This window comes from Hyperolius riggenbachi, chromosome 1 (assembly GCF_040937935.1).
Source record: "Hyperolius riggenbachi isolate aHypRig1 chromosome 1, aHypRig1.pri, whole genome shotgun sequence".
NCBI lineage: Eukaryota > Metazoa > Chordata > Amphibia > Anura > Hyperoliidae > Hyperolius > Hyperolius riggenbachi.
The window spans coordinates 661065580-661091741 of record NC_090646.1 but is presented as its reverse complement, the minus strand read 5'-3'; the positions used below and the strand labels follow the sequence as shown (position 1 = coordinate 661091741).

The window sequence follows — 26162 nt, the reverse complement described above, 5'->3', positions numbered from 1 at the left end:
GTGGTCGACGGCGAGGACAGGAGGATCTCCGAGACACGGAGAGGGCACCGATCAACTGCAGGGGGCTGAGGGAAGCCCCAGGTGAGTATATCTCATTTTTTTTTTTTGACTAGTCCATTTCTTCATGGGAGACTCTGTATTTAATTTATTCTTTACAAAAAGTACTCCCTGGAAAGGATCTATACAAAGATGCATCTTACTTAGAACAGAGGAGAACACAGAATTAATAAAGGGAAGAATTCCATAGAGATCATCATCACATTTCACAGATAGTGACCTCTTGTGGTTGTCTTACTATATTGCAGTTTAAGTAATAATCCTGTTGATACTTCCAACACCCTATACTGTGGGGATAGAGTAGTAGGGAGGTCTCAGACACAGGAGACAAAAAAAGCGGGAGCCCAACAGAGCAATATGTTTTCCTATACGGGATATCAACGGGTAAAGTAATTGTACAACTCACAAAGGTGGGTTGCAGAGGAGCAACTGACCACAGGAAGCAGGTGGAGACAACAAACCCGACTCCACTCAGGGTGGCCCAGCCGGACCTGGGTGTGGTCGCTCTCCTTGGTAATAGTGACAGATTATTATAGCTATGGTTTAAACCATGTGTGGTCTGTCTAGACCCGTCTAACAGGGTATGCTGGAGTACATAAAGCACAATTTGGGTAAAGAGGCGTCCCAGTGTGAATAAAATTGGATTTAAAACAAGATAAAATCGAAAAAAAAAAATGGTGGCTCACCTCAATGATAAGATCTTTGTATAAACAAAGAAATATTTATTTCGCACAGGCAACGCGTTTTGCGTGTCTAAGCCCGCTTCCTCAGGCCAATAACAGTGCCAATTGCAAATAAGCTTTGCTTTGCTGATCGGCTATTTGCAACTGGCACAGTTATTGGCCTGAGGAAGCGGGCTTAGACCCGCGAAACGCGTTGCCTGTGCTAAATAAACATTTCTTTGTTTATACAAAGATCTCATCATTGAGGTGAGCCACCTCATTTTTTTCGATTTTATCTGGTTTTTAATCCAATTTTATTCACACTGGGGCACCTCTTTACCCAAATTGCGCCTATACTAGGGGGCTACCTGGAGCACAAAAGTACCTGTCCTCGGGTATCTAGCTATGCCCCGCCCACAAGGATGGCGCTCCCCACACTGCATGAGGCAAGGTATAACATGAGGTGTGACAAGATGCAGCATTACTCTGCAGTAGGCGAGGCACGGGGTTAGGCCACATTACACAAGACACGACGTTACTCTGTGTTACATCAGTGGTGGAATTCTGCAGATTACTCCGGGTTACATCAGAGGCAGCACAGAGATCCAGATCTTCCCAACACTCAGCAGCAGCCACAAACACCTGATACTAATTAATGTCTTACTAGTCCCATAAAACAGCAGCACAAGAGCTGTGGCTGGGCGGTTAACCCTTGGCTGACATGCTGCATTCCTCTATCTGCAGAAGTACAGACGGCCTGGAAAACAGCTCAGGGCAGGAGGAAGGGAGGAAGACACCAGAGAATGCGCTGGCGGTGAACACAGAGACATAACACAGGTCTTGTTACACAAGAAGGTCCAGTTATGTCACATGCGTCTCACTCAGGCAAAGGAAACTCATGTATTTTACAAAAATACATTTTTTCCCCAAAATCTTCCCAAAAAAAAACAAAACATGTAGCTGCAAAACATCTGCTATCCACGGCCAATCATAATGCTGCATTCTCCTTCACGCTGCTGTACAATGTACAGGAAATGTGGTGGAACTGTAATCACCCACACTGGTCTCTCAGTAACTGCTCTTAAAGTAAACATGAAGCAAAAATAAACTTATGAGATAGTGAATTAGCTCTGCTATTAAAGAGAACCAGAGATGAAGCACCCTCTTGTATTTTACCTTATAAATAAGTGGGAACATGACAGTAAACACCTAATCTGCTCTTTGTTTCATTGTTCTCTGTTTAATCTGACTGTTATCACCTCTGATAAGAATCCCCGACTGAGCACTTAGCCTAGCTTCGCTACAGAAAGATTATAGCTGAGTCTGTCTTCTCTGGTGTCTTTTCAAGCCCAAGCCTGCCCCCTTGTGGCTCTGCTATAATGACTCAGCTATAATCATTCCTGGCAAAGCCAGACTGAATGCTCAGACAAGGATTCTTATCACAGCTGATAACAGACACTTTTAGCAGTGAGGATGAAACAGAGAGCATGGTAAGTGTTTTCTCTAATGTTCCCACTGATATATATGGTAAAATACACAAGGGTACTTCTCTCTGGTTCACTTTAAATCTAGAACATTAGCAGCAAAGAAAAGAGTCTCATATTGTTTCCAGTACAGGAAGAGTTGTAAAACTTCAGTTATCTATGCAAATGAGCTTCTCTGAGCTCTCAGACCCAACATAGAGTTGAATAAAGTCCTGCTTTCTGAAGCACTTAATATCAACCTGCCTCTAACTGTTTCTTGTTTGTTTAAGGTTTTACTGCAGGAAAGTTCAAAGGGTCATTAGCTCTGCTCTGTTTCATCATTTAAAACGCAAAGTGTGATTTGTAAATGGCAAATATCAATGAATCATGCAATATTATTAAAAAAAAAAAAAGAAAAAAGCTATAACACTGAAAAAAAAAATATGAGATGCTTTTCTTTGCAACCAATGCTCTATTCATTAACTATACCACACATACAATTCATTGTATCACTGTTACTTATAACTATACTTTTATTTGTAGGTACTATTATATTTTTCAATAAAATTCCATGTTTGTAAAAAAAACAAAAAAAAAAAAACACTTGCAGTGTGAAATGACTCTGGCTGCAGGAGGGCTGGCCTCTGCAACTCCAGGGGGATGCTTCAGGAGACAGCCAGGACTTGGCGAGTATGGAATGGACACCTCGACCGACCTCCACCCAGCGCCATCATACAACACCAAAGTGGAGATCTTTCATAGCTTCATTACTTATCTACTGCAGCCAAAGTTGAGCTTACAGCATCAAGCTGAGTCAAAAAAGATGATTGCTTGAGGTGACGTGCATCTTGCTGTTTGACAGCACCACTTTCTTATTTCAGCTTAGCCACTTGAGGACCACAGCGATTAACCCCCCTAAAGACCAGGCCTTTTTTTTTGTGAAAATGGCCACTGCAGCTTTAAAGAACACGCGACACCCATGCTAACCTAGTAGTAAAAAACACATATATAAGTAGATAAATACTACTCCTACTTACATAACAGATGTATTGTGCTATCCACGTAATGATTCCTGTGAATTTTATAAAGGAAAAGCAGAAAATCGTATTGCAGGCAGTGGCCATTTTGCCAAGCTAATGCTGACATCATATCCTCCCTGACTCTTGTTTTCCCCTCTCCCTTCTCTTGCTCATTGTGCATTCATTAGCTGCCCTCCTCCCACAGTTTTTTTTTTTATTTTACATATCCAATCACTAAGTCACCTCAGCCTTGCTTGTAAACACGTGATCAGCTAGGCAGGGAAATAAATGGAAGAGGAGGAATATATTATAGATAAAGAGAACACCCAGCATTCAAAAGAACTCCCAGCATTCAACTTTTTGGCACTAGGGCCAGTGCTCCTAAAGTATGTGATAACTCCAAACCTTAACAGCAGAAAAAGTTTTGAATGCAGGATTAGCATCTTTATCACTTAATACACTCAGACCAGCTGCTGTTGAAATTTGATTTTTACGGTGACAATAACGCTTTAAGGCCTAGCTGTAGGGCCGCACAACATAGCACACAAGTGATCCCCCCCCCCCCTTTTCTCCCCACCAACAGAGCTCTCTGTTGGTGGGGTCTGATCACCCCCCAGATGTTTTTTTTTTATAAATATTTGTTTATTTTATTATTACATTCCCCATCACTCCCTATCCCAGTCAGCCAATTATAGCGATTGGCTGTGATGGGCTTCGATCACCACTCGGAGACTAAAGGCAGGGCGGAGCTCCGCCCCCAATTAGGAGATGTGCGTGCAGCTTGTGCGTGATCTCCTGCAGTAGCCGGCTCCAGGACCTGATGCCAATTGGCGTTGGGCGGTCCTGGGTTGTGCCGCCGCGATCACGCCCATTGGCGTGATGCGGTCGTTAGGTAGTTAAAGAGAACCAGAGACAAAGCACCCTCATGTATTTTACCATAATATATCAATGGGAACATGACAGTAAACACCTACTCTGCTCTTTTCAAGCCCAAGCCCACCCCCTGCTGGCTCTGCTTTCCTGCTAAGAGGATACATAGCAGAAAAGCAAAGCCACAAGGGGGCAGACTTGGGCTTGAAAAGACATCCCAGAAGACTGACTCCGCTATAATCATTCGGGGCAAAGCTAGACTGAATGCTCATTCGGGGATTCTTATCAGAGCTGATAACAGGCAGATTTAGCAGAGAAAAATGAAACAGAGAGCAGAGTAGGCGTTTACAGTCATGTCCCCATTAATATATATGGTAAAATACATGAGGTTGCTTCGTCTCTGGTTCTCTTTAAATCTGAGATAATATTGGCAGTTCACAAAAACAACGGTTCTCAGAGATGTTCAGTATCAGGAGTCCAGAATAGCGCCCCCTCCTGGACTCACCTGCATCTGCATGGCCTCTCGGACTTTAGGTGGCACATGGATGTCTTTGATCTCGTAGCGCAGACATTTGATCCCCCAGTAATCGGAAGCCTGGTTTATGGCGTCCACAATATTGGCGTTCAGTGATTCTCTTTCCTGAAATGAAGAAAATATGTTGAAAGCCAAGTTCCAGAAATTATTTTTAACTCACAATCTGATACTCCCCTCAACGTCACCCAACCACCACCACCAAAAACATTGCAGCTATCCCCCCAAACATACCCCTACTCTAGTTTGGTGGTCACATGACACCTTCATTCTAACGTCATTGCAAGCTATATCTTGTGTCAGCGTGGGATCCTGGCTTTCTGCTTGGACTCCGCCCCAATCCCACAGGCCACACCTCCATGGGCAGGAAAATACTGGAGCGGAAAAGAGGCACCCTCACAATGCAACTAAATTCTATCTACACCAATGACATTATTTGCATCATTATATGCTTTACAGACTACCGTATTTTTCAGCATATAAGACACTCCGGACTATAAGACGCGCCTAGGTTTAGAGGGCAAAAAATATATATGCTAAACCTGGTGAAGCCATGGTCCAGGATTGTCTTGTAGATGTTCTCCCCCAATTATTGTGTCCTCCATGTGTCCTCCTCTGCCCTCGTGTACAACTATCAGAAGTGGCAGCATGACTCACCTAATCCAGCGGCGTTCAGAGACCTCCTCCCGCCCTGCAACCATAGTGCCGGCTTCTGCTGATCGTGTCATCAGCAGAAGCCGGCAATAGAGGAGTCGGGAAGCAGAGGAGAGGTCTGTGATCGCCGCTGGAGCCAATGGATTAGGTGGGGACTTCCTGTATTCAGCATATATGATGCGTCTTATATGCCGAATACAGGCGCATCTTATATGCTGAAAAATACAGCACCACAAACAATTTACACCGAGGGCTATAATCCACCGAGTGCATTTTGTGATTCGATCACAAAACACTAGGTACACTTTGAAGTTTGAACTAATTGAAATCGTGCAGCGATGTTTCCATCAGTGTTCTGCGTCTGCAATGTGATTTTTTCCCCCCATCGCAATCCTCGTCATGCCTGCAGCACTTTTTGTGCGATTGGCTTCCTATACAAAGTATTGGAGCACAGGGGGGAAAAAAATTAATAAATAAAAATATCACATAGCAGTAACACCGCCATGCGATGTTTCCATGATTCTGCCAGTCTTTTCCCCTCCTATCCCAAATCTCAAATACACCATAATCGCACTGCATACCCGACAGATCACAACGCAATTGCTGTAGTGGAAAACGTGAGTAATGTGATCGAAACATTGTGTGATCACAATTCTCAGTGGAAAAAACAGCCTGTAGTGCAGGGGTCTCAAACTCGCGGCCCATTTGCGGCCCTCGATACAATATTTTGTGGCCCTCGCTGGCAAAAGCTTCCTTATAGTTCGCTTCAGTGCTCCCAAGTAATCCGCCGCATCCCCGCCGCTAAACGAGGGCTGCAGAACCACCAAATCGTCCGGGGGCAATCCACCGGCATTTCCTGGAAGGGGCAGAGCTTTCAGCTTCAGCTCTGCCCCTCCTGACGTCAATCGCCGCCTCTCCCCGCCCCTCCTGACGTCAATCGCCGCCTCTCCCCGCCCCTCTCTGTGAAGGAAGAGTGAGAGGGGCGGGCAGAGGCGGCGATGCGCCGCGATTGTGAAATTCCTCATGCGGCCCAGCCTCATCCTGACTTTGCCTCCTGCGGCCCCCAGGTAAATTGAGTTTGAGACCCCTGCTGTAGTGCATCTCAGTGGGCTCAATCTATAACAACCACACCACAGTCTAGGAACAACATTAGGTAAGGCCAGTTGGGCGGTAGTGATGGTCATGTCTAGGAGAACTCATGGAGAAGCATGTGATTTGTTTGATAAGCTGATTGAGACTTACATATCTATCACCTGACCAAACTGATCACATGCTTCTCCATGACTTCTCCAGTCAGCCCTCCACTCTCTGGTGAGGATATTGTACTATGAGCCAGTGATCAAATCTGCTGAAGATTGATGCCCGAACATGTCACTTGACTGTGATTTTGATGAATAACTAGCATAAAATGACCAACATTACCAACCAGACAGGACAGTTTCTTGCTGGTTGGTGTCCAGTCCTGTCCTGTCAGTTTCTGATAGTTGACATCAGTTTTCTATGGCTGTGTTCACACGTAAAAAGGTGTAAAAGTTCCAATCCTAAGAACAGAAGATGTCGGCACACCAATAAGCTGAAGTGTGCAATTTTATTGTAATATAAAAATCATAATCCTCAGATGATGATTTTTATATTACAATAAAATTGCATACTTCAGCTTATTGTTGTGTCGGCATCTGTTAGGCTGCGATAGATCTGTCTCGGATCAGATGTCAGTCAGAGAGGAATCGATCTTTTGGGCACGTTTGGATAAAGTCTGCTCATGTATAGCAAGCTTAAAGGACACCTAACAGGGATATGGGGGCTGCCATATATAGACAATGCCAGTTGCATGGCTATCCTGCTGATCAGGGCTGTGGAGTCGGTACAAAAATCAGCCAACTCCTCAGTTTATGAAACCACCGACTCCGACTTTAGGTACCCAAAATTGCTCCGACGCCACAGCCCTGCTGCTGATCCCATGCCTCTAATACTTTTATCCACAGCCCTTCAACAAGCATGCAGATCAGGTGCTCTGACTGAAGTCTGACTAGATTAGCTGCATGCTTGTTTCAGGTGTAAATCAGGCGCTACTGATGCCAAAGAGATCAGCAGGACTGCCAGGCAACTGGTATTGTTTAAAAGGAAATAAACATGGCAGCCTCCATATGCCTCTCACGTCATATGTTCTTTAAAGCGGACCTAAACTCAGAACTTCCTCTCTGCCCTAAAAGATAAGCAACAGCAGGATAACCTTTAAAAGAAAAACATTTGTTTTACAGCGGATAGAAATCCTGCCAGGAATCTGTAGTGTGTCTACTTCCTGCTTTCAAGGAAGCAAAGGGTTAATATCCTGCGTTTACAAATTAGCTGCTCTGCTGAGGCAGCCAGTGGACATCGCTGAGAGATCATATTACACTTGTGATTAGTCACAGATGAGGGGGAATTAGACAGGCTAAACCTTCTAAATACATACAGGGTGCATTTCTCTAGGTTTTCCATCTGTCCTGTGCAAGAGTTCAGGTCCACAAGGAAACCAGAGATGAATGCTTTGGATACAAAATAAACATCTCCCCCGATAGATTTTACTAAATAAATACTATACCTGGTATTTTCATCGTTCTGGAATGCAGTTTTTTTTTTTTTTTTTACTAAAACTCCATGCAAGACACAGTTCATCAGAAAAGCATATTATTTAGTGGGCTGTGTGCAAAAATGAAATCGCCATTTCTAAAAGCCTCTTATGACAAATAGATAAAAAACTCCTTCCTCTGCACCAGCAGCTCCTCCCATCTCATCACAGCTCTCTGCGATGCTGCAGTATACAGAAAAGGAAAGCAGAGCCAGCAGGGTTGGGCTTGAAAAGACATCAGAGAAGACTCAGCTATAATGATTCCTGAGCAAAGCCAGACTGAATGCTCAGTCGGTGATTTTATCAGGGCTGATAACAAGCAGGCTGAGCAGTGAAGGATGAAGCACGGTAGGTGTTTTCTCTAATGTCCCCACTGATATATATGGTAAAATACATGAGGGTGCTTCGTCTCTGGTTCCCTTTAGGCCTCTTTGGACAGCCATGTGATTTGTTCATTGTTCTTAGTAAAGCGCAGGAGAGAATGTTAGCACCATAAACATGTATAACATAAGTAAATACACCTTCCTCATACATAGCAAAGTGTGATTTCAGGATCGGTGTTTCTACATAGGGGGGACAGCTCATTAATACGGGCAAGATGTGTAAACCTGGTGAAAGCACAAACTCACCCGGAACACCTTATCCAGCGACAGTTTCCCCAGTTCAGAGCGCATGGTGGTCTGCGCTAGCTGCGTCACCGCGTATTCCGGGTCCTCCACCCCGTAACTGGCCTGTGCACAGAGAGGAACAGAGAGAAAGCATAGAGAATTCATCATAGATCAGCATACTAACAGACTACCACACATTTTATTCTTATCACAAACACTGATTTGCACGACAGCCGGGGGCTAACTGCAACACACACAAGTGCTCACTCCCAGCTAAAGCAATTTCCTACCTTTATTTGGTCAGCAGGCGGCAGTCAATCAGGTGTACTGTCATATACCCTTTGCCTGCCGTACTAAATCTGGCAGGAATTGCATAATTTAGGTAGCATTCAGGTGGGAGGCTTTGGTTGGACGTAATCGTAGATTATGCCGCTAGCAGGACCGCCCCGTGCAGGCATCCCTCCCACAGGGGTCCCTCCCTAACCACTCACCTCTCACCCACATCCTGGAAGCTGCAAAAAAGAAATTAAAATCAAACACTGGTTCGCAAGACCCCGACTGTTGTGCGAACCAGCGTTTGTGACGTCCAACCGAAGCCTCCCACCTGAATGCTACCTAAATTATGCAATTCCTGCCAGATTTAGTATGGCAGGCAAAGGGTGTATGACAGTACACCTGATATAACAGTGCACCTGATTGGCTGACTGGCGCCTGCAGACTAAATAAAGGTAGGAAAGTGCTGTAGCTGGGAGTTAGCACTTGTGTGTGTTGCAGTTAGCAATAGTCTTCATTCTTGTCACAGCACTGTCACCGATCTCGTGATAACAGGATACCCAACGCTTGGCTATATATATATATCACAGAATCTGGGAAAGTTCTGCAACATTTAACCACATTGAGGCACTCTAGATTTACTTACTTTGTAAGGGTCCATGATACGCAGGTACAGCACGCCGTCTATCTGTAAGGTGACGTTATCTGTAACACGAGATACAAGACAAACCTTAGTCAGTGCTACTTTTGTGCAAATGCTGCTTGAAATCCCACCAATCAAATGCAGCAGCTGCCGTGACATCACACAGGCAAGGCTCTGCACACAATCAATTCATAGTGCAGTATTCAAAATCTGCTGTCCCTCATATGACAGGACTATGGTAAAAATGGCCAATCGAACCTGAACGTGAGAACGCACCCTAAAGCCAGGTACTCACCTTCCATATCTATCTATCTATCTATCTATCTAGTTTACCTACACAATCTGTTTGTAGTATGGCCCTCAAACTACATGTGAGGTGGTAAAACTGACCAATCAAAATTGAAGGTGTGTATCAGGCTTTTGTGCATGGCCAATTTTACCACCTACATGTAGAATGAGGTCCAACAGATTGTGGATACTACTGTATAAACAGATTGTTCAGGAAAGCTCTCACTACTTGGAAGTGGGAAAAATTGGCCACTCAAAATTTGATATGCGTACTCACCCTAAAGCTAGACACACATCGAATTTTACCAGGAGAATCGATCATTTTGATTGAATCTGCCAGTTATCTATGATGCAACGAGGCACATTGATCGTAATTATTTGTGCGTGTGCGCTGGGGGATGAAGGGGGTGGGGGGGGAATTCGATCCATCTTTGATCAGGTCAGAGCGGTATTGAACTGTTTGCCACATTGGGTGGCAATCTGAACGTGTATGGCCAGCTTAAAGGGAATCTAAGGTGAAGGATTTCTATGTGTAGTACAGCTAAGAAATAGAACATTAGTGGCAGAGATATGAGTCTTATATTCTTTCCAGTACTGGAAGAGGTAAAGAAAATCTGTAATGAAAAAAAACTCCCCTGGGGGGTACTCACCTCGGGTGGGGGAAGCCTCCGGATCCTATTGAGGCTTCCCTCGCCCTCCTCGGTCCCACGGCGGCAGAGAAAATCCTCCCGGAGCGGCGGCGATGTAAATATTTACCTCTCGGGCTCCAGCGGAGGCGCAGTATCCGCTCTTCCCACGGAGATAGGCGAAAATAGGCGATCTCCGTCGGGCCGCTCTGCTGCGCAGGCGCAAGTCTCCTGTGCAGTAGAGCGGACCCGACAGAGATAGGCTATTTTCACCTATCTCCGTGGGAAGAGCCGTAACAGCGCCCCCGCTGGAGTCTGGAAAGGTAAATATTGCACAGGCTGTCGGATTTGTCACCTGTGCGTTCCGGGGGCTGCAGCGAGACCGCCGTGGGACACAGGAGGACGGGGGAGCCTCGATAGGGTCCAGAGGCTTCCCCCTACTGAGGTGAGTACCCCCCAGGGGAACTTTTTCAGTACAGGTTTCCTTTAAGAAACTTCAGTTATCTATGCAAAAGAGCCTCACTGAGCTCTCTGATCCAACTTGGGTCGCTCTTTTCTGAAGCACGTATACACCAAAGAAACAGTCAATGATAGATTTAGGTAACATTTGTAGTCCTGGGAAGTTGAAAGGGTCATTAGCCCTGCTTGCGTTTTAAGTTTAAAATTCAGAGTGTGGCTTGTAATTAGAATTACTATATATATATATATATATATATATATATATATATATATATATATATATATATATATATATATATATATATATATATATATATATATATATATATATATATATATATATATATATATATATATATATATATATATATATATATATATATATATATATATATATATATATATATATATATATATATTCTTTGCTACTATGTTCTATTGATTATCAGTACTACACATACAATTCATTATATCATACGCTTCTCCTTTAAAGGGAACCAGAAATGAACGTTTCACACAAAATAAACATATCAGTTGATAGCTTGTAAAGAATAAATGCTCTACCTGATAATTTCGCCGCTCTGATGTGCCTTTTAGTGTTTTTTATCCATTATTGCTCCAGGAAAAATCCAATATGGCCGCCGGCTCATGTCCCTTCTGCTTCCGGGTTATGAGTTATTCTGGATGTGCTGTCTAGGCTATATGAGAAAGGCTGCTGCAGCCTTTCATCTGTGTGCTTTCATTTTGGTATGATGTGCAGCTGCCTGAAGGAAGTGTCTCTCATAGGAATGAAACTGCAGTCATCATTATCTATGCAGACAGAGTGCACACAGGGATCATATTGCATATTGCTCTGAAATCTTGTCTGTTTCAGAGATTCTCTCTCAGCAGAAGCAGCCCCTCCCATGTCATCACAGCTTTCTGTATGCAAAGCAGGAAATCTAAGCCAGGAGGGGGCAGGCTTGGGCTTGTAAAGACTCCACAGAAGAGTGACTCATCTATAATGTTTCCAGGTCAAACCTAGACTGAAGGCTCAGTCGGGGATTCTTATCACAGCTGATAATAGACTAATTAAGCAGATAAGAATGAAACTAAAGCCCCATCTACACGATACGATTCTTTGTGCGATTCGATTACGATTCTATTTACAATCCGATTAAATCCGACATGTCCGTTCGGGATTCGATTCAATGTGATTTGCCATTGTTTTGCAATGGCAAATTAAATTGCATCGAATCCTGATCGGACATGTCGGATTTAATTGGATCGTAAATAGAATCGTAATTGAATCGCATCGTGTAGATGGGGCTCTCAAGCAGGGTAGGTGTTTACTGTCATGTTCCCACTGATAAATGTAGTAAAATACATGAGGGTGCTTCGTCTCTGGTTCTCTTTAAGCTATGCGATTGATCTGGATGGATAAGTGATTAGGACAGTGCTGATGGATTTTCCGACACCATAGTCTGCGCAGTGATATGGAGTTACAATCACTCACCTAGCGAGACAGCTGACTGCTCGGGCACATTGATGACGATCTCTTTCAGGCTCTGCACATAGCGGATTCGGTCCAGGACTGGAATGAGAAAGTTCAGACCCTGCAGAAGAAAAATCGGACAATGTGGAGGGCGATTGGACAACCAACTTCTGATCATTCCACAAACTGCTAACTACAGTTATTAAGTGCTGCTGTACAGGCTGAGATACCGACATGGGTGGGCTACAAGATGAGTACATCTGTACCGCGCAGACACAAACCTGGACTCAGCGGCGTATCTTGAGGGGTGCTGGCATGGCTTGTGCCATGGGTGCCACAGCAACATGGGCACCAAGCATAGTTAAAGTACACCAGCGTCATAGCCAGATACATGGACTCATAGCAGGACTTGAGCAGCATGCCGGAGACACTTGCTAAAGCAAGAGACGCAGCTTAAAAGACACCTGAAGTGAAAGGGATATAGAGGATGCCATATTCATTTCCTTTTACACAATACCAGTTACCTGGCAGCCCTGCTGACCTCTTTGGTTGCAGTAGTGTCTGAATCACACACATGAAAACAAACATGTGGCTAATCCACTTCAGTCAGAGCACCTGATCTGCATGTTTGTTCAGGGTTTAGGGCTAAAAGTATTAGAGGTAGAGGATCAGCAGGCCAACCAGGCAATATGCATTACTTGAAAGGAAATCAATATGGCAGCGTCCATATACCTCTCAATTTTGGTGCCCTTTAATACACTTATCACAAACCAGAAAAAGCAATATCCAATATCTGGAGCACGGATAGGGCAGATTATATGCCTGCCTGAAGTGGTGAGCTTTGAGGGTGTGCTTTAAGGTTTCAAGGGTTGGAGAGTGATGGGATGTACAAGGAAATTCCAGAGCAGGGGAGAGGCTTGTGAAAAGTCTTGGATGTGAAAGCATGAGGGGGTGATCAGGGCCGGGCCGAGGCATAGGCTGGAGAGGCTCCAGCCTCAGGGCGCAGTGTAGGAGGGGGCGCAGAATTCATTCAGCTGTCATTCCCCTATTGTGTTTGAAGCAGAAAGAAATAAGAAAAGGGCATACATGGCTGTGGCTGCAAGCCAGATAACTAGATATTAAGGTGTTGGGGAGGTTGTGGGCCCTGTGGCCCTCTTAGTATAATAGTCAATCAGTGTGTGACGGCTGGGGTGGGAGGGATGGAGGGGCGCACTTTGCTGTCTCAGCCTTTGGTGCTGGAGGACCTTGTCCCAGCTCTGGGGGTGATCAAGGTGGAGGACAGAATACTGAAGGTTGGGGTGGTATCTGGAAGTGTGTGAGATGTATGGGGGGGGGGGGGGGGGGGGGTAGCAGAACTGGATACAACTGGGGGTATTAGCAGATTGAAGCAGCATCAGAGCAGCACAAGGAAAGGTGATGGACCAGAATGGCTGAGTTCAGTAGGAGTGGCTACAGTCTGTTAGCTGATCTGCCACACAGGAAGTCCAGTGCAAAAGTCCAGACAATATACTGGACTTCCTGTTTGCATTTTTGCAGCATTGTGTGTGACTAATAGACAGGTGTATTTATATAGCTAGTGGTAGTGTCTGCCCAGTTCAGTAATCGGATGTCAATGAGTAGATCACAGTGATATCTTCACCTATCTATGCTCAAAACGTACTACCCCATAAGTGTCTTTTCCCCACATCATTGGAGAGGGTTTTCAGTAGGGGGCAGTCAGCTGCCTCATCGGTTTTCTAGTGAAGGGAGCAGTACAAATATTCTTCCAGCCATGGATTCCTCCAGACACACATGGTTATAGGATGGGAACTTACCGGCTCCAGTATCCTGTGGAAGCGCCCCATGCGCTCTATCACCCAGGCCTCCTGCTGGGGTACAAACAGCACCACGGTGTTCATCGGCTGCCCGGAGGCCAAACGCCGCACCTCTGAGTTCCACACTCGGGGGGCTGTAATCTGGGGGGCCTGAGGAGAAAGAGAAAGTGAACACTACTGCAGCAATGGCTGAGGCTGCTGATACCCAGGCAGTAGCCAGAAAAACAGAAGCCATGGCTGTGCTGTATGGCTGTCCACCAGGTATGTGGTCACTAATGCTTAGTCAGAAATCAGTGTGGAGTCAGCACTCAGCGTCAGAGGTCAGCCCGGAGCCAGCACTCAGCGTCAGAGGTCAGCCCGGAGCCAGCACTCAGCGTCAGAGGTCAGCCCGGAGCCAGCACTCAGCGTCAGAGGTCAGCCCGGAGCCAGCACTCAGCGTCAGAGGTCAGCCCGGAGCCAGCACTCAGCGTCAGAGGTCAGCCCGGAGCCAGCACTCAGCGTCAGAGGTCAGCCCGGAGCCAGCACTCAGCGTCAGAGGTCAGCCCGGAGCCAGCACTCAGCGTCAGAGGTCAGCCCGGAGCCAGCACTCAGCGTCAGAGGTAAGCCCGGAGCCAGCACTCAGCGTCAGAGGTAAGCCCGGAGCCAGCACTCAGCGTCAGAGGTAAGCCCGGAGCCAGCACTCAGCGTCAGAGGTAAGCCCGGAGCCAGCACTCAGCGTCAGAGGTAAGCCCGGAGCCAGCACTCAGCGTCAGAGGTAAGCCCGGAGCCAGCACTCAGCGTCAGAGGTAAGCCCGGAGCCAGCACTCAGCGTCAGAGGTAAGCCCGGAGCCAGCACTCAGCGTCAGAGGTCAGCCCGGAGCCAGCACTCAGCGTCAGAGGTCAGCCCGGAGCCAGCACTCAGCGTCAGAGGTCAGCCCGGAGCCAGCACTCAGCGTCAGAGGTCAGCCCGGAGCCAGCACTCAGCGTCAGAGGTCAGCCCGGAGCCAGCACTCAGCGTCAGAGGTCAGCCCGGAGCCAGCACTCAGCGTCAGAGGTCAGCCCGGAGCCAGCACTCAGCGTCAGAGGTCAGCCCGGAGCCAGCACTCAGCGTCAGAGGTCAGCCCGGAGCCAGCACTCAGCGTCAGAGGTCAGCCCGGAGCCAGCACTCAGCGTCAGAGGTCAGCCCGGAGCCAGCACTCAGCGTCAGAGGTCAGCCCGGAGCCAGCACTCAGCGTCAGAGGTCAGCCCGGAGCCAGCACTCAGCGTCAGAGGTCAGCCCGGAGCCAGCACTCAGCGTCAGAGGTCAGCCCGGAGCCAGCACTCAGCGTCAGAGGTCAGCCCGGAGCCAGCACTCAGCGTCAGAGGTCAGCCCGGAGCCAGCACTCAGCGTCAGAGGTCAGCCCGGAGCCAGCACTCAGCGTCAGAGGTCAGCCCGGAGCCAGCACTCAGCGTCAGAGGTCAGCCCGGAGCCAGCACTCAGCGTCAGAGGTAAGCCCGGAGCCAGCACTCAGCGTCAGAGGTAAGCCCGGAGCCAGCACTCAGCGTCAGAGGTAAGCCCGGAGCCAGCACTCAGCGTCAGAGGTAAGCCCGGAGCCAGCACTCAGCGTCAGAGGTAAGCCCGGAGCCAGCACTCAGCGTCAGAGGTAAGCCCGGAGCCAGCACTCAGCGTCAGAGGTAAGCCCGGAGCCAGCACTCAGCGTCAGAGGTAAGCCCGGAGCCAGCACTCAGCGTCAGAGGTAAGCCCGGAGCCAGCACTCAGCGTCAGAGGTAAGCCCGGAGCCAGCACTCAGCGTCAGAGGTAAGCCCGGAGCCAGCACTCAGCGTCAGAGGTAAGCCCGGAGCCAGCACTCAGCGTCAGAGGTAAGCCCGGAGCCAGCACTCAGCGTCAGAGGTAAGCCCGGAGCCAGCACTCAGCGTCAGAGGTAAGCCCGGAGCCAGCACTCAGCGTCAGAGGTAAGCCCGGAGCCAGCACTCAGCGTCAGAGGTAAGCCCGGAGCCAGCACTCAGCGTCAGAGGTAAGCCCGGAGCCAGCACTCAGCGTCAGAGGTAAGCCCGGAGCCAGCACTCAGCGTCAGAGGTAAGCCCGGAGCCAGCACTCAGCGTCAGAGGTAAGCCCGGAGCCAGCACTCAGCGTCAGAGGTAAGCCCGGAGCCAGCACTCAGCGTCAGAGGTAAGCCCGGAGCCAGCACTCAGCGTCAGAGGTAAGCCCGGAGCCAGCACTCAGCGTCAGAGGTAAGCCCGGAGCCAGCACTCAGCGTCAGAGGTAAGCCCGGAGCCAGCACTCAGCGTCAGAGGTAAGCCCGGAGCCAGCACTCAGCGTCAGAGGTAAGCCCGGAGCCAGCACTCAGCGTCAGAGGTAAGCCCGGAGCCAGCACTCAGCGTCAGAGGTAAGCCCGGAGCCAGCACTCAGCGTCAGAGGTAAGCCCGGAGCCAGCACTCAGCGTCAGAGGTAAGCCCGGAGCCAGCACTCAGCGTCAGAGGTAAGCCCGGAGCCAGCACTCAGCGTCAGAGGTAAGCCCGGAGCCAGCACTCAGCGTCAGAGGTAAGCCCGGAGCCAGCACTCAGCGTCAGAGGTAAGCCCGGAGCCAGCACTCAGCGTCAGAGGTAAGCCCGGAGCCAGCACTCAGCGTCAGAGGTAAGCCCGGAGCCAGCACTCAGCGTCAGAGGTAAGCCCGGAGCCAGCACTCAGCGTCAGAGGTAAGCCCGGAGCCAGCACTCAGCGTCAGAGGTAAGCCCGGAGTCAGCACTCAGCGTCAGAGGTAAGCCTGGAGTCAGCACTCAGCGTCAGAGGTAAGCCTGGAGTCAGCACTCAGCGTCAGAGGTAAGCCTGGAGTCAGCACTCAGCGTCAGAGGTAAGCCTGGAGTCAGCACTCAGCGTCAGAGGTAAGCCTGGAGTCAGCACTCAGCGTCAGAGGTAAGCCTGGAGTCAGCACTCAGCGTCAGAGGTAAGCCTGGAGTCAGCACTCAGTGTCAGAGGTAAGCCTGGAGCAGGCGTGGAGCTAGGGGGGGTCGGGGTAGGACAAGTGCCCCGGGGCGCCTGGTCCCCGAGGGCGCCCTCAGCCTGGCTGAGCTGCGGGGTATTTTTTTTTGCGGCGGAGGGGAAGGGGGCCAGAGCTGTGCGGACGGTGGGGAAGGGGGGCCATCTCCCCCCTCCTTCCCTCACCTTAGGTGCTCTCCCTCCCTCGCTGTCCCCTCCAATGTCCTCCGGGTGGCTGGCCTGGCAGCGGCGGGCGGAACTCACCTCCGTCTCGCTCCAGCGCCGGCCGGAAGTTCGGGTGCGCAGCCGCTGCTCTGGTCTGGACCAGACCAGAGTAGTGGCAGATCCATCCGGCGCTGCGACGAGACGGAGGTAAGTTCCGCCCGCCGCTGCCAGCCTGAGCCACCCGAACATTGGAGCGGAGAGCGAGGAAGGGAGAGCAGCTCTTCTCTGCGCTGCTCCCCTCCTGCTGGGGAGGGGGACACCTGACCTGGCTACCTACTCTGGGCACATATACCCTTGGCTACCTACTCTGGGCACATATACCCCTGGCTACCTACTCTGGGCACATATACCCCTGCCTACATATACTGGGCATATACCCCTGGCTACCTACTCTGGGCACATATACCCCTGGCTACCTACTCTGGGCACATATACCCCTGGCTACCTACTCTGGGCACATATACCCCTGGCTACCTACTCTGGGCACATATACCCCTGGCTACCTACTCTGGGCACATATACCCCTGGCTACCTACTCTGGGCACATATACCCCTGCCTATATATACTGGGCATATACCCCTGGCTACCTACTCTGGGCACATATACCCCTGGCTACCTACTCTGGGCACATATTGCCTGGCTACCTACTCTGGGCACATATACCCCTGCCTACATATACTGGGCATATACCCCTGGCTACCTACTCTGGGCACATATACCCCTGGCTACCTACTCTGGGCACATATACCCCTGCCTACATATACTGGGCATATACCCCTGGCTACCAACTCTGGGCACATATACCCCTGGCTACCTACTCTGGGCACATATACCCCTGGCTACCTACTCTGGGCACATATACCCCTGGCTACCTACTCTGGGCACATATACCCCTGGCTACCTACTCTGGGCACATATACCCCTGCCTACATATATTGGGCACATATACCCTTAACTACATATACTGGGCATATATACCCCTGGCTACCTACTCTGGGCACATATACCCCTGGCTACCTACTCTGGGCACATATACCCCTGCCTACATATATTGGGCACATATACCCCTAACTACATATACTGGGCATATACCCCTGGCTACCTACTCTGGGCACATATACCCCTGGCTACCTACTCAGGGCACATATACCCCTGGCTACCTACTCAGGGCACATATACCCCTGGCTACCTACTCTGGGCACATATACCCCTGGCTACCTACTCTGGGCACATATACCCCTGGCTACCTACTCTGGGCACATATACCCCTGCCTACATATATTGGGCACATATACCCCTAACTACATATACTGGGCATATATACCCCTGGCTACCTACTCTGGGCACATATACCCCTGGCTACCTACTCTGGGCACATATACCCCTGGCTACCTACTCTGGGCACATATACCCCTGCCTACATATATTGGGCACATATACCCCTAACTACATATACTGGGCATATACCCCTGGCTACCTACTCTGGGCACATATACCCCTGGCTACCTACTCAGGGCACATATACCCCTGGCTACCTACTCAGGGCACATATACCCCTGGCTACCTACTCTGGGCACATATACCCCTGGCTACCTACTCTGGGCACATATACCCCTGGCTACCTACTCTGGGCACATATACCCCTGCCTACATATATTGGGCACATATACCCCTAACTACATATACTGGGCATATATACCCCTGGCTACCTACTCTGGGCACATATACCCCTGGCTACCTACTCAGGGCACATATACCCCTGGCTACCTACTCAGGGAACATATACCCCTGGCTACCTACTCAGGGCACATATACCCCTGGCTACCTACTCTGGGCACATATACCCCTGGCTACCTACTCTGGGCACATATACCCCTGGCTACCTACTCTGGGCACATATACCCCTGCCTACATATATTGGGCACATATACCCCTAACTACATATACTGGGCATATATACCCCTGGCTACCTACTCTGGGCACATATACCCCTGGCTACCTACTCTGGGCACATATACCCCTGGCTACCTACTCTGGGCACATATACCCCTGCCTACATATATTGGGCACATATACCCCTAACTACATATACTGGGCATATACCCCTGGCTACCTACTCTGGGCACATATACCCCTGGCTACCTACTCAGGGCACATATACCCCTGGCTACCTACTCAGGGCACATATACCCCTGGCTACCTACTCTGGGCACATATACCCCTGGCTACCTACTCTGGGCACATATACCCCTGGCTACCTACTCTGGGCACATATACCCCTGCCTACATATATTGGGCACATATACCCCTAACTACATATACTGGGCATATATACCCCTGGCTACCTACTCTGGGCACATATACCCCTGGCTACCTACTCAGGGCACATATACCCCTGGCTACCTACTCAGGGAACATATACCCCTGGCTACCTACTCAGGGAACATATACCCCTGGCTACCTACTCAGGGAACATATACCCCTGGCTACCTACTCAGGGAACATATACCCCTGGCTACCTACTCTGGGCACATATACCCCTGCCTACATATATTGGGCACATATACCCCTAACTACATATACTGGGCATATATACCCCTGGCTACCTACTCTGGGCACATATACCCCTGGCTACCTACTCTGGGCACATATACCCCTGCCTACATATATTGGGCATATACCCCTGGCTACCTACTCTGGGCACATATACCCCTGGCTACCTACTCTGGGCACATATACCCCTGGCTACCTACTCTGGGCACATATACCCCTGGCTACCTACTCTGGGCACATATGCCCCTGCCTACATATACTGGGCACATATACTCCTAACTACATATACTGGGCATATACCCCTGGCTACCTACTCTGGGCACATATACCCCTGGCTACCTACTCTGGGCACATATACCCCTGCCTACATATACTGGGCACATATACCCCTAACTACATATACTGGGCACATATACCCCTAACTACATATACTGGGCACATATACCCCTAACTACATATACTGGGCACATATACCCCTAACTACATATACTGGGCATTTATACCCCTGGCTACATATACTGGGCACATATACCTCTGGCTACATATACTGGGGACACATACCCCTGCCTACATATACTGGGCACATATACCCCTGGCTACCTGTTCTGTGGACATCTCTACCCCTGGCTACCTGTTCTGGGAACATCTATACTGCTGGCCACCTATTCTGGGGACACCTATAGACCTGGGGCTACCTATTTTTGGGCAAGCACTGCTGTCAGATTGAGTGTATTTTGGGGAACTGCTGCCAGGTGAGAGGTGTCTACCATATTAAGGGGACATTCTGCCTATTTATGTGAAATGCTGTCTATTTATGTGCCTCATGACTGCTGAATTTGTCTTGTTGGGGGCCTCATGGTTACTGAATTTGTCTTGTTGGGGGCCTCATGATTTGTTGGGGGCCTCAAGATCGCTGAATTTGTCTTGTTAGGGGCCTCATGATTGCTGAATTTGTCTTGTTAGGGGCCTCATGATTGCTGAATTTGTCTTGTTGGGGGCCTCAGGATTGCTAAATTTGTCTTGTTGGGGGCCTCATGTTTGCTCATGATTGCGGAATTTGTCTTGATTGGGGGGGGGGGGGGGGGGCTCATGATTGCTGAATTTGTCTTGGAACATGCTGGAAGGTACATACTGAGGGAGGGTGGGTGAGCGTGAGCCTGCTAACCTCCATGTACATTTGAAGGGGCGTGACCAAATGTGGAGTACCCATAACCACGCCCACATTTGGTCACGACCCTTCACCTTAGGGGGCGCATTAATAGTCTTTGTCCCCGGGCGCTGAAAACCCTAGCTACGCCTCTGGCCTGGAGTCAGCACTCAGTGTCAGAGGTAAGCCTGGAGTCAGCACTCAGTGTCAGAGGTAAGCCTGGAGTCAGCACTCAGTGTCAGAGGTAAGCCTGGAGTCAGCACTCAGTGTCAGAGGTAAGCCTGGAGTCAGCACTCAGTGTCAGAGGTAAGCCTGGAGTCAGCACTCAGTGTCAGAGGTAAGCCTGGAGTCAGCACTCAGTGTCAGAGGTAAGCCTGGAGTCAGCACTCAGTGTCAGAGGTAAGCCTGGAGTCAGCACTCAGTGTCAGAGGTAAGCCTGGAGCCAGCACTCAGTGTCAGAGGTAAGCCTGGAGCCAGCACTCAGTGTCAGAGGCCAGTGTGGAGTCAGCATTCAGTATCAAAGGCAAGTATTAAGACAGCAGTCAATATCAGAGGTCAGTGTGGAGTTAGCACTCAGTATTAGAGGTAAGTGAGGGCTTAGATGTCAGCATGCGAGGTGAGTGTGGGGCCAGCACTCAGTGTCAGAGGTCAGTGTGGAGTTAGCACTCGGTATCACAGGTCAGCAGTTAATAGAGGTCAGTGTGGAGTCAGCAGTCAGTATGAGAGGTCAGTGTGGGGTCAGCAGTCAGTATTAGAGGTCAGTGTGGGGTCAGCAGTCAGTATGAGAGGTCAGTGTGGGGTCAGCAGTCAGTATGAGAGGTCAGTGTGGGGTCAGCAGTCAGTATGAGAGGTCAGTGTGGGCTTAGCAGTCAGTATGAGAGGTCAGTGTGGGCTTAGCAGTCAGTATGAGAGGTCAGTGTGGGCTTAGCAGTCAGTATGAGAGGTCAGTGTGGGCTTAGCAGTCAGTATGAGAGGTCAGTGTGGGCTTAGCAGTCAGTATGAGAGGTCAGTGTGGGCTTAGCAGTCAGTATGAGAGGTCAGTGTGGGCTTAGCAGTCAGTATGAGAGGTCAGTGTGGGCTTAGCAGTCAGTATGAGAGGTCAGTGTGGGCTTAGCAGTCAGTATGAGAGGTCAGTGTGGGCTTAGCAGTCAGTATGAGAGGTCAGTGTGGGCTTAGCAGTCAGTATGAGAGGTCAGTGTGGGCTTAGCAGTCAGTATGAGAGGTCAGTGTGGGCTTAGCAGTCAGTATGAGAGGTCAGTGTGGGCTTAGCAGTCAGTATGAGAGGTCAGTGTGGGCTTAGCAGTCAGTATGAGAGGTCAGTGTGGGCTTAGCAGTCAGTATGAGAGGTCAGTGTGGGCTTAGCAGTCAGTATGAGAGGTCAGTGTGGGCTTAGCAGTCAGTATGAGAGGTCAGTGTGGGCTTAGCAGTCAGTATGAGAGGTCAGTGTGGGCTTAGCAGTCAGTATGAGAGGTCAGTGTGGGCTTAGCAGTCAGTATGAGAGGTCAGTGTGGGCTTAGCAGTCAGTATGAGAGGTCAGTGTGGGCTTAGCAGTCAGTATGAGAGGTCAGTGTGGGCTTAGCAGTCAGTATGAGAGGTCAGTGTGGGCTTAGCAGTCAGTATGAGAGGTCAGTGTGGGCTTAGCAGTCAGTATGAGAGGTCAGTGTGGGCTTAGCAGTCAGTATGAGAGGTCAGTGTGGGCTTAGCAGTCAGTATGAGAGGTCAGTGTGGGCTTAGCAGTCAGTATGAGAGGTCAGTGTGGGCTTAGCAGTCAGTATGAGAGGTCAGTGTGGGCTTAGCAGTCAGTATGAGAGGTCAGTGTGGGCTTAGCAGTCAGTATGAGAGGTCAGTGTGGGCTTAGCAGTCAGTATGAGAGGTCAGTGTGGGCTTAGCAGTCAGTATGAGAGGTCAGTGTGGGCTTAGCAGTCAGTATGAGAGGTCAGTGTGGGCTTAGCAGTCAGTATGAGAGGTCAGTGTGGGCTTAGCAGTCAGTATGAGAGGTCAGTGTGGGCTTAGCAGTCAGTATGAGAGGTCAGTGTGGGCTTAGCAGTCAGTATGAGAGGTCAGTGTGGGCTTAGCAGTCAGTATGAGAGGTCAGTGTGGGCTTAGCAGTCAGTATGAGAGGTCAGTGTGGGCTTAGCAGTCAGTATGAGAGGTCAGTGTGGGCTTAGCAGTCAGTATGAGAGGTCAGTGTGGGCTTAGCAGTCAGTATGAGAGGTCAGTGTGGGCTTAGCAGTCAGTATGAGAGGTCAGTGTGGGCTTAGCAGTCAGTATGAGAGGTCAGTGTGGGCTTAGCAGTCAGTATGAGAGGTCAGTGTGGGCTTAGCAGTCAGTATGAGAGGTCAGTGTGGGCTTAGCAGTCAGTATGAGAGGTCAGTGTGGGCTTAGCAGTCAGTATGAGAGGTCAGTGTGGGCTTAGCAGTCAGTATGAGAGGTCAGTGTGGGGTCAGCAGTCAGTATGAGAGGTCAGTGTGGGGTCAGCAGTCAGTATGAGAGGTCAGTGTGGGCTTAGCAGTCAGTATGAGAGGTCAGTGTGGGGTCAGCAGTCAGTATGAGAGGTCAGTGTGGGCTTAGCAGTCAGTATGAGAGGTCAGTGTGGGCTTAGCAGTCAGTATGAGAGGTCAGTGTGGGCTTAGCAGTCAGTATGAGAGGTCAGTGTGGGCTTAGCAGTCAGTATGAGAGGTCAGTGTGGGCTTAGCAGTCAGTATGAGAGGTCAGTGTGGGCTTAGCAGTCAGTACGAGAGGTCAGTGTGGGCTTAGCAGTCAGTATGAGAGGTCAGTGTGGGCTTAGCAGTCAGTATGAGAGGTCAGTGTGGGCTTAGCAGTCAGTATAAGAGCTCAGTGTAGGGTCAGCAGTCAGTATTAGAGGCAAGTATGGGCTTAGCAGTCAGTATTAGAGGTCAGTGTGGGGTCAGCAGTAAGTATGAGAGGTCAGTGTGGGGTCAGCAGTCAGTATTAGAGGTAAGTGTGGGCTTAGCAGTTAGTATGAGAGGTCAGTGTGGGGTCAGCAGTCAGTGTGAGAGGTCAGTGTGGGCTTAGCAGTCAGTATGAGAGGTCAGTGTGGGGTCAGCAGTCAGTATGAGAGGTCAGTGTGGGCTTAGCAGTCAGTATTAGAGGTGAGTAAGGGCTTAGCAGTCAGTATGAGAGGTCGGTGTGGGCTTAGAAGTCAGTATGAGAGGTCAGTGTGGGGTCAGCAGTCAGTATTAGAGGTAAGTAAGGGCTTAGCAGTCAGTATGAGAGGTCAGTGTGGGCTTAGCAGTCAGTATGAGAGGTCAGTGTGGGCTTAGCAGTCAGTATGAGAGGTCAGTGTGGGCTTAGCAGCCAGTATGAGAGGTAAGTATGGGCTTAGCAGTCAGTATAAGAGGTCAGTATAAGAGGTCAGTGTGGGGTCAGCAGTCAGTATTAGAGGTAAGGGCTTAGCAGTCAGTATAAGAGGTCAGTATGAGAGGTCAGTGTGGGGTCAGCAGTCAGTATGAGAGGTCAGTGTGAGGTCAGCAGTCAGTATGAGAGGTCAGTGTGGGGTCAGCAGTCAGTATTATTATTATTTATAAAGCGCCAACATATTCCGTGGCGCTGTACAATGTAAGAAAACAAACAAGGGATACATAATGATACAGACAATGATATACATCAAATATGAACACTGATACAAGATACAGCACTGCTGATTACAATTTGATTTAACATGATGACTAAAATGTATAAATGTCTAACAGTGTGCAAGAAATTAAATTAATAACATTCCATGACACAAACGGGTGAGAGCCCTGCCCTTGCGTGCTTACAATCTAAAGGAATGGGGTGGAAACAAGAGGTGGGGAAGTATACAGTATATGTACCGGCAGTGCGCAATTAGGTTATTTAGTGGGTGCATGGCCTAAGCTAGAGAATATGCTTGTCGGAAAAGGTGGGTTTTGAGGGAGCGTTTAAAGATCTCAAAGGTGGGAGAGTGGCGGATGTGTTGTGGAAGGGCATTCCACAGGAGGGGTGAGGCACGTGAGAAGTCTTGTACATGTGAATGTAAGGAGGTAATTGTAGAAGAGGATAGAAGAAGCTCGTGTGCAGATCTGAGATTGCGGTATTAGAGGTAAGTAAGGGCTTAGCAGTCAGTATGAGAGGTCAGTGTGGCGTCAGCAGTCAGTATAGGAGGTGAGTAAGGGCTTAGCAGTCAGTATGAGAGGTCAGTGTGGGGTCAGCAGTCAGTATTAGAGGTCAGTGTGGGGTCAGCAGTCAGTATAAGGGCCTTTTTCCACTAGCCTGCGATTTGCGATTTGATTCTGATCGCAAATCGCAAGGTACATTAAACTAATGGAAACTGCAGCAGCAATTTCCATTAGTGCAATCTGATTGCGATGCGATTTTGGGCAAAGCGCAATCGTCATTCTGCCGCGTTTTGTATGCGAATGAGCTGTACTATGAGTATAGTAGCGCAATCGCATGGTGGAAATTGAAACGCGATTGCAATCGCGATCGGAATCATAGTGGAAAAAAGCCCTAAGAGGTCAGTGTGGGCTTAGCAGTCAGTATGAGAGGTCAGTGTGGGGTCAGCAGTCAGTATTAGAGGTGAGTAAGGGCTTAGATGTCAGCATGCGAGGTCAGTGTGGGCTTAGCAGTCAGTATGAGAGGTCAGTGTGGAGTCAGCAGTCAGTATGAGAGGTCAGCGTGGGGTCAGCAGTCAGTATTAGAGGTGAGTAAGGGCTTAGCAGTCAGTATGAGAGATCAGTGTGGAGTCAACAGTCAGTATTAGAGGTAAGTAAGGGTTTAGATGTCAGCATGCGAGGTGAGTGTGGGGTCAGCAGTCAGTGTCAGAGGTCAATGTGGAGTCAGCACTCAGTATCACAGGTCAGCAGGTCAGTGTGGAGTCAGCAGTCAGTATTAGAGGTAAGTGAGGGCTTAGATGTCAGCATGCGAGGTCAGTGTGGGGTCAGCAGTCAGTATAAGAGGTCAGTGTGGGGTCAGCAGTCAGTATTAGAGGTAAGTAAGGGCTCAGCAGTCAGTATGAGGGTTCAGTGTCAGAGGTCAGCACACAGTATTAGAGGTAAGTATGGGCTTAGCAGTCAGTGTGGGCTCGGCACTCGGAGTCAGAGGCCGGTGTAGCCCCTCTCACCCGCAGGAGGGCTCCCCCGACCCGGCTGGCAGCTCTCAGCATCTCCTCCGCTGTCAGTGCAATCAGTGGGCAATCCCCTCCGCCGCCTGCCAGTGACGTCGCCCGGCTGAGGCTGCAGCAGCG

General features: G+C 49.3%; 1 protein-coding gene across 1 annotated transcript in view; it reads right to left on the bottom strand.

Moving 5' to 3' along the window:
- STOML2 (stomatin like 2) overlaps positions 1-26162 on the bottom strand; it is a 32854-nt gene extending 6692 nt beyond the window's left edge. Inside the window, exons 1-6 of the mRNA XM_068272052.1 lie at positions 26040-26162; positions 14054-14203; positions 12261-12360; positions 9396-9454; positions 8498-8599; positions 4577-4711 (exon numbers count right to left, since the gene is read on the bottom strand). Coding sequence (XP_068128153.1) covers positions 4577-4711; positions 8498-8599; positions 9396-9454; positions 12261-12360; positions 14054-14203; positions 26040-26081 — 588 coding nt within the window. The 5' untranslated portion in view covers positions 26082-26162. The remainder of the gene's footprint in view (positions 1-4576; positions 4712-8497; positions 8600-9395; positions 9455-12260; positions 12361-14053; positions 14204-26039) is intronic.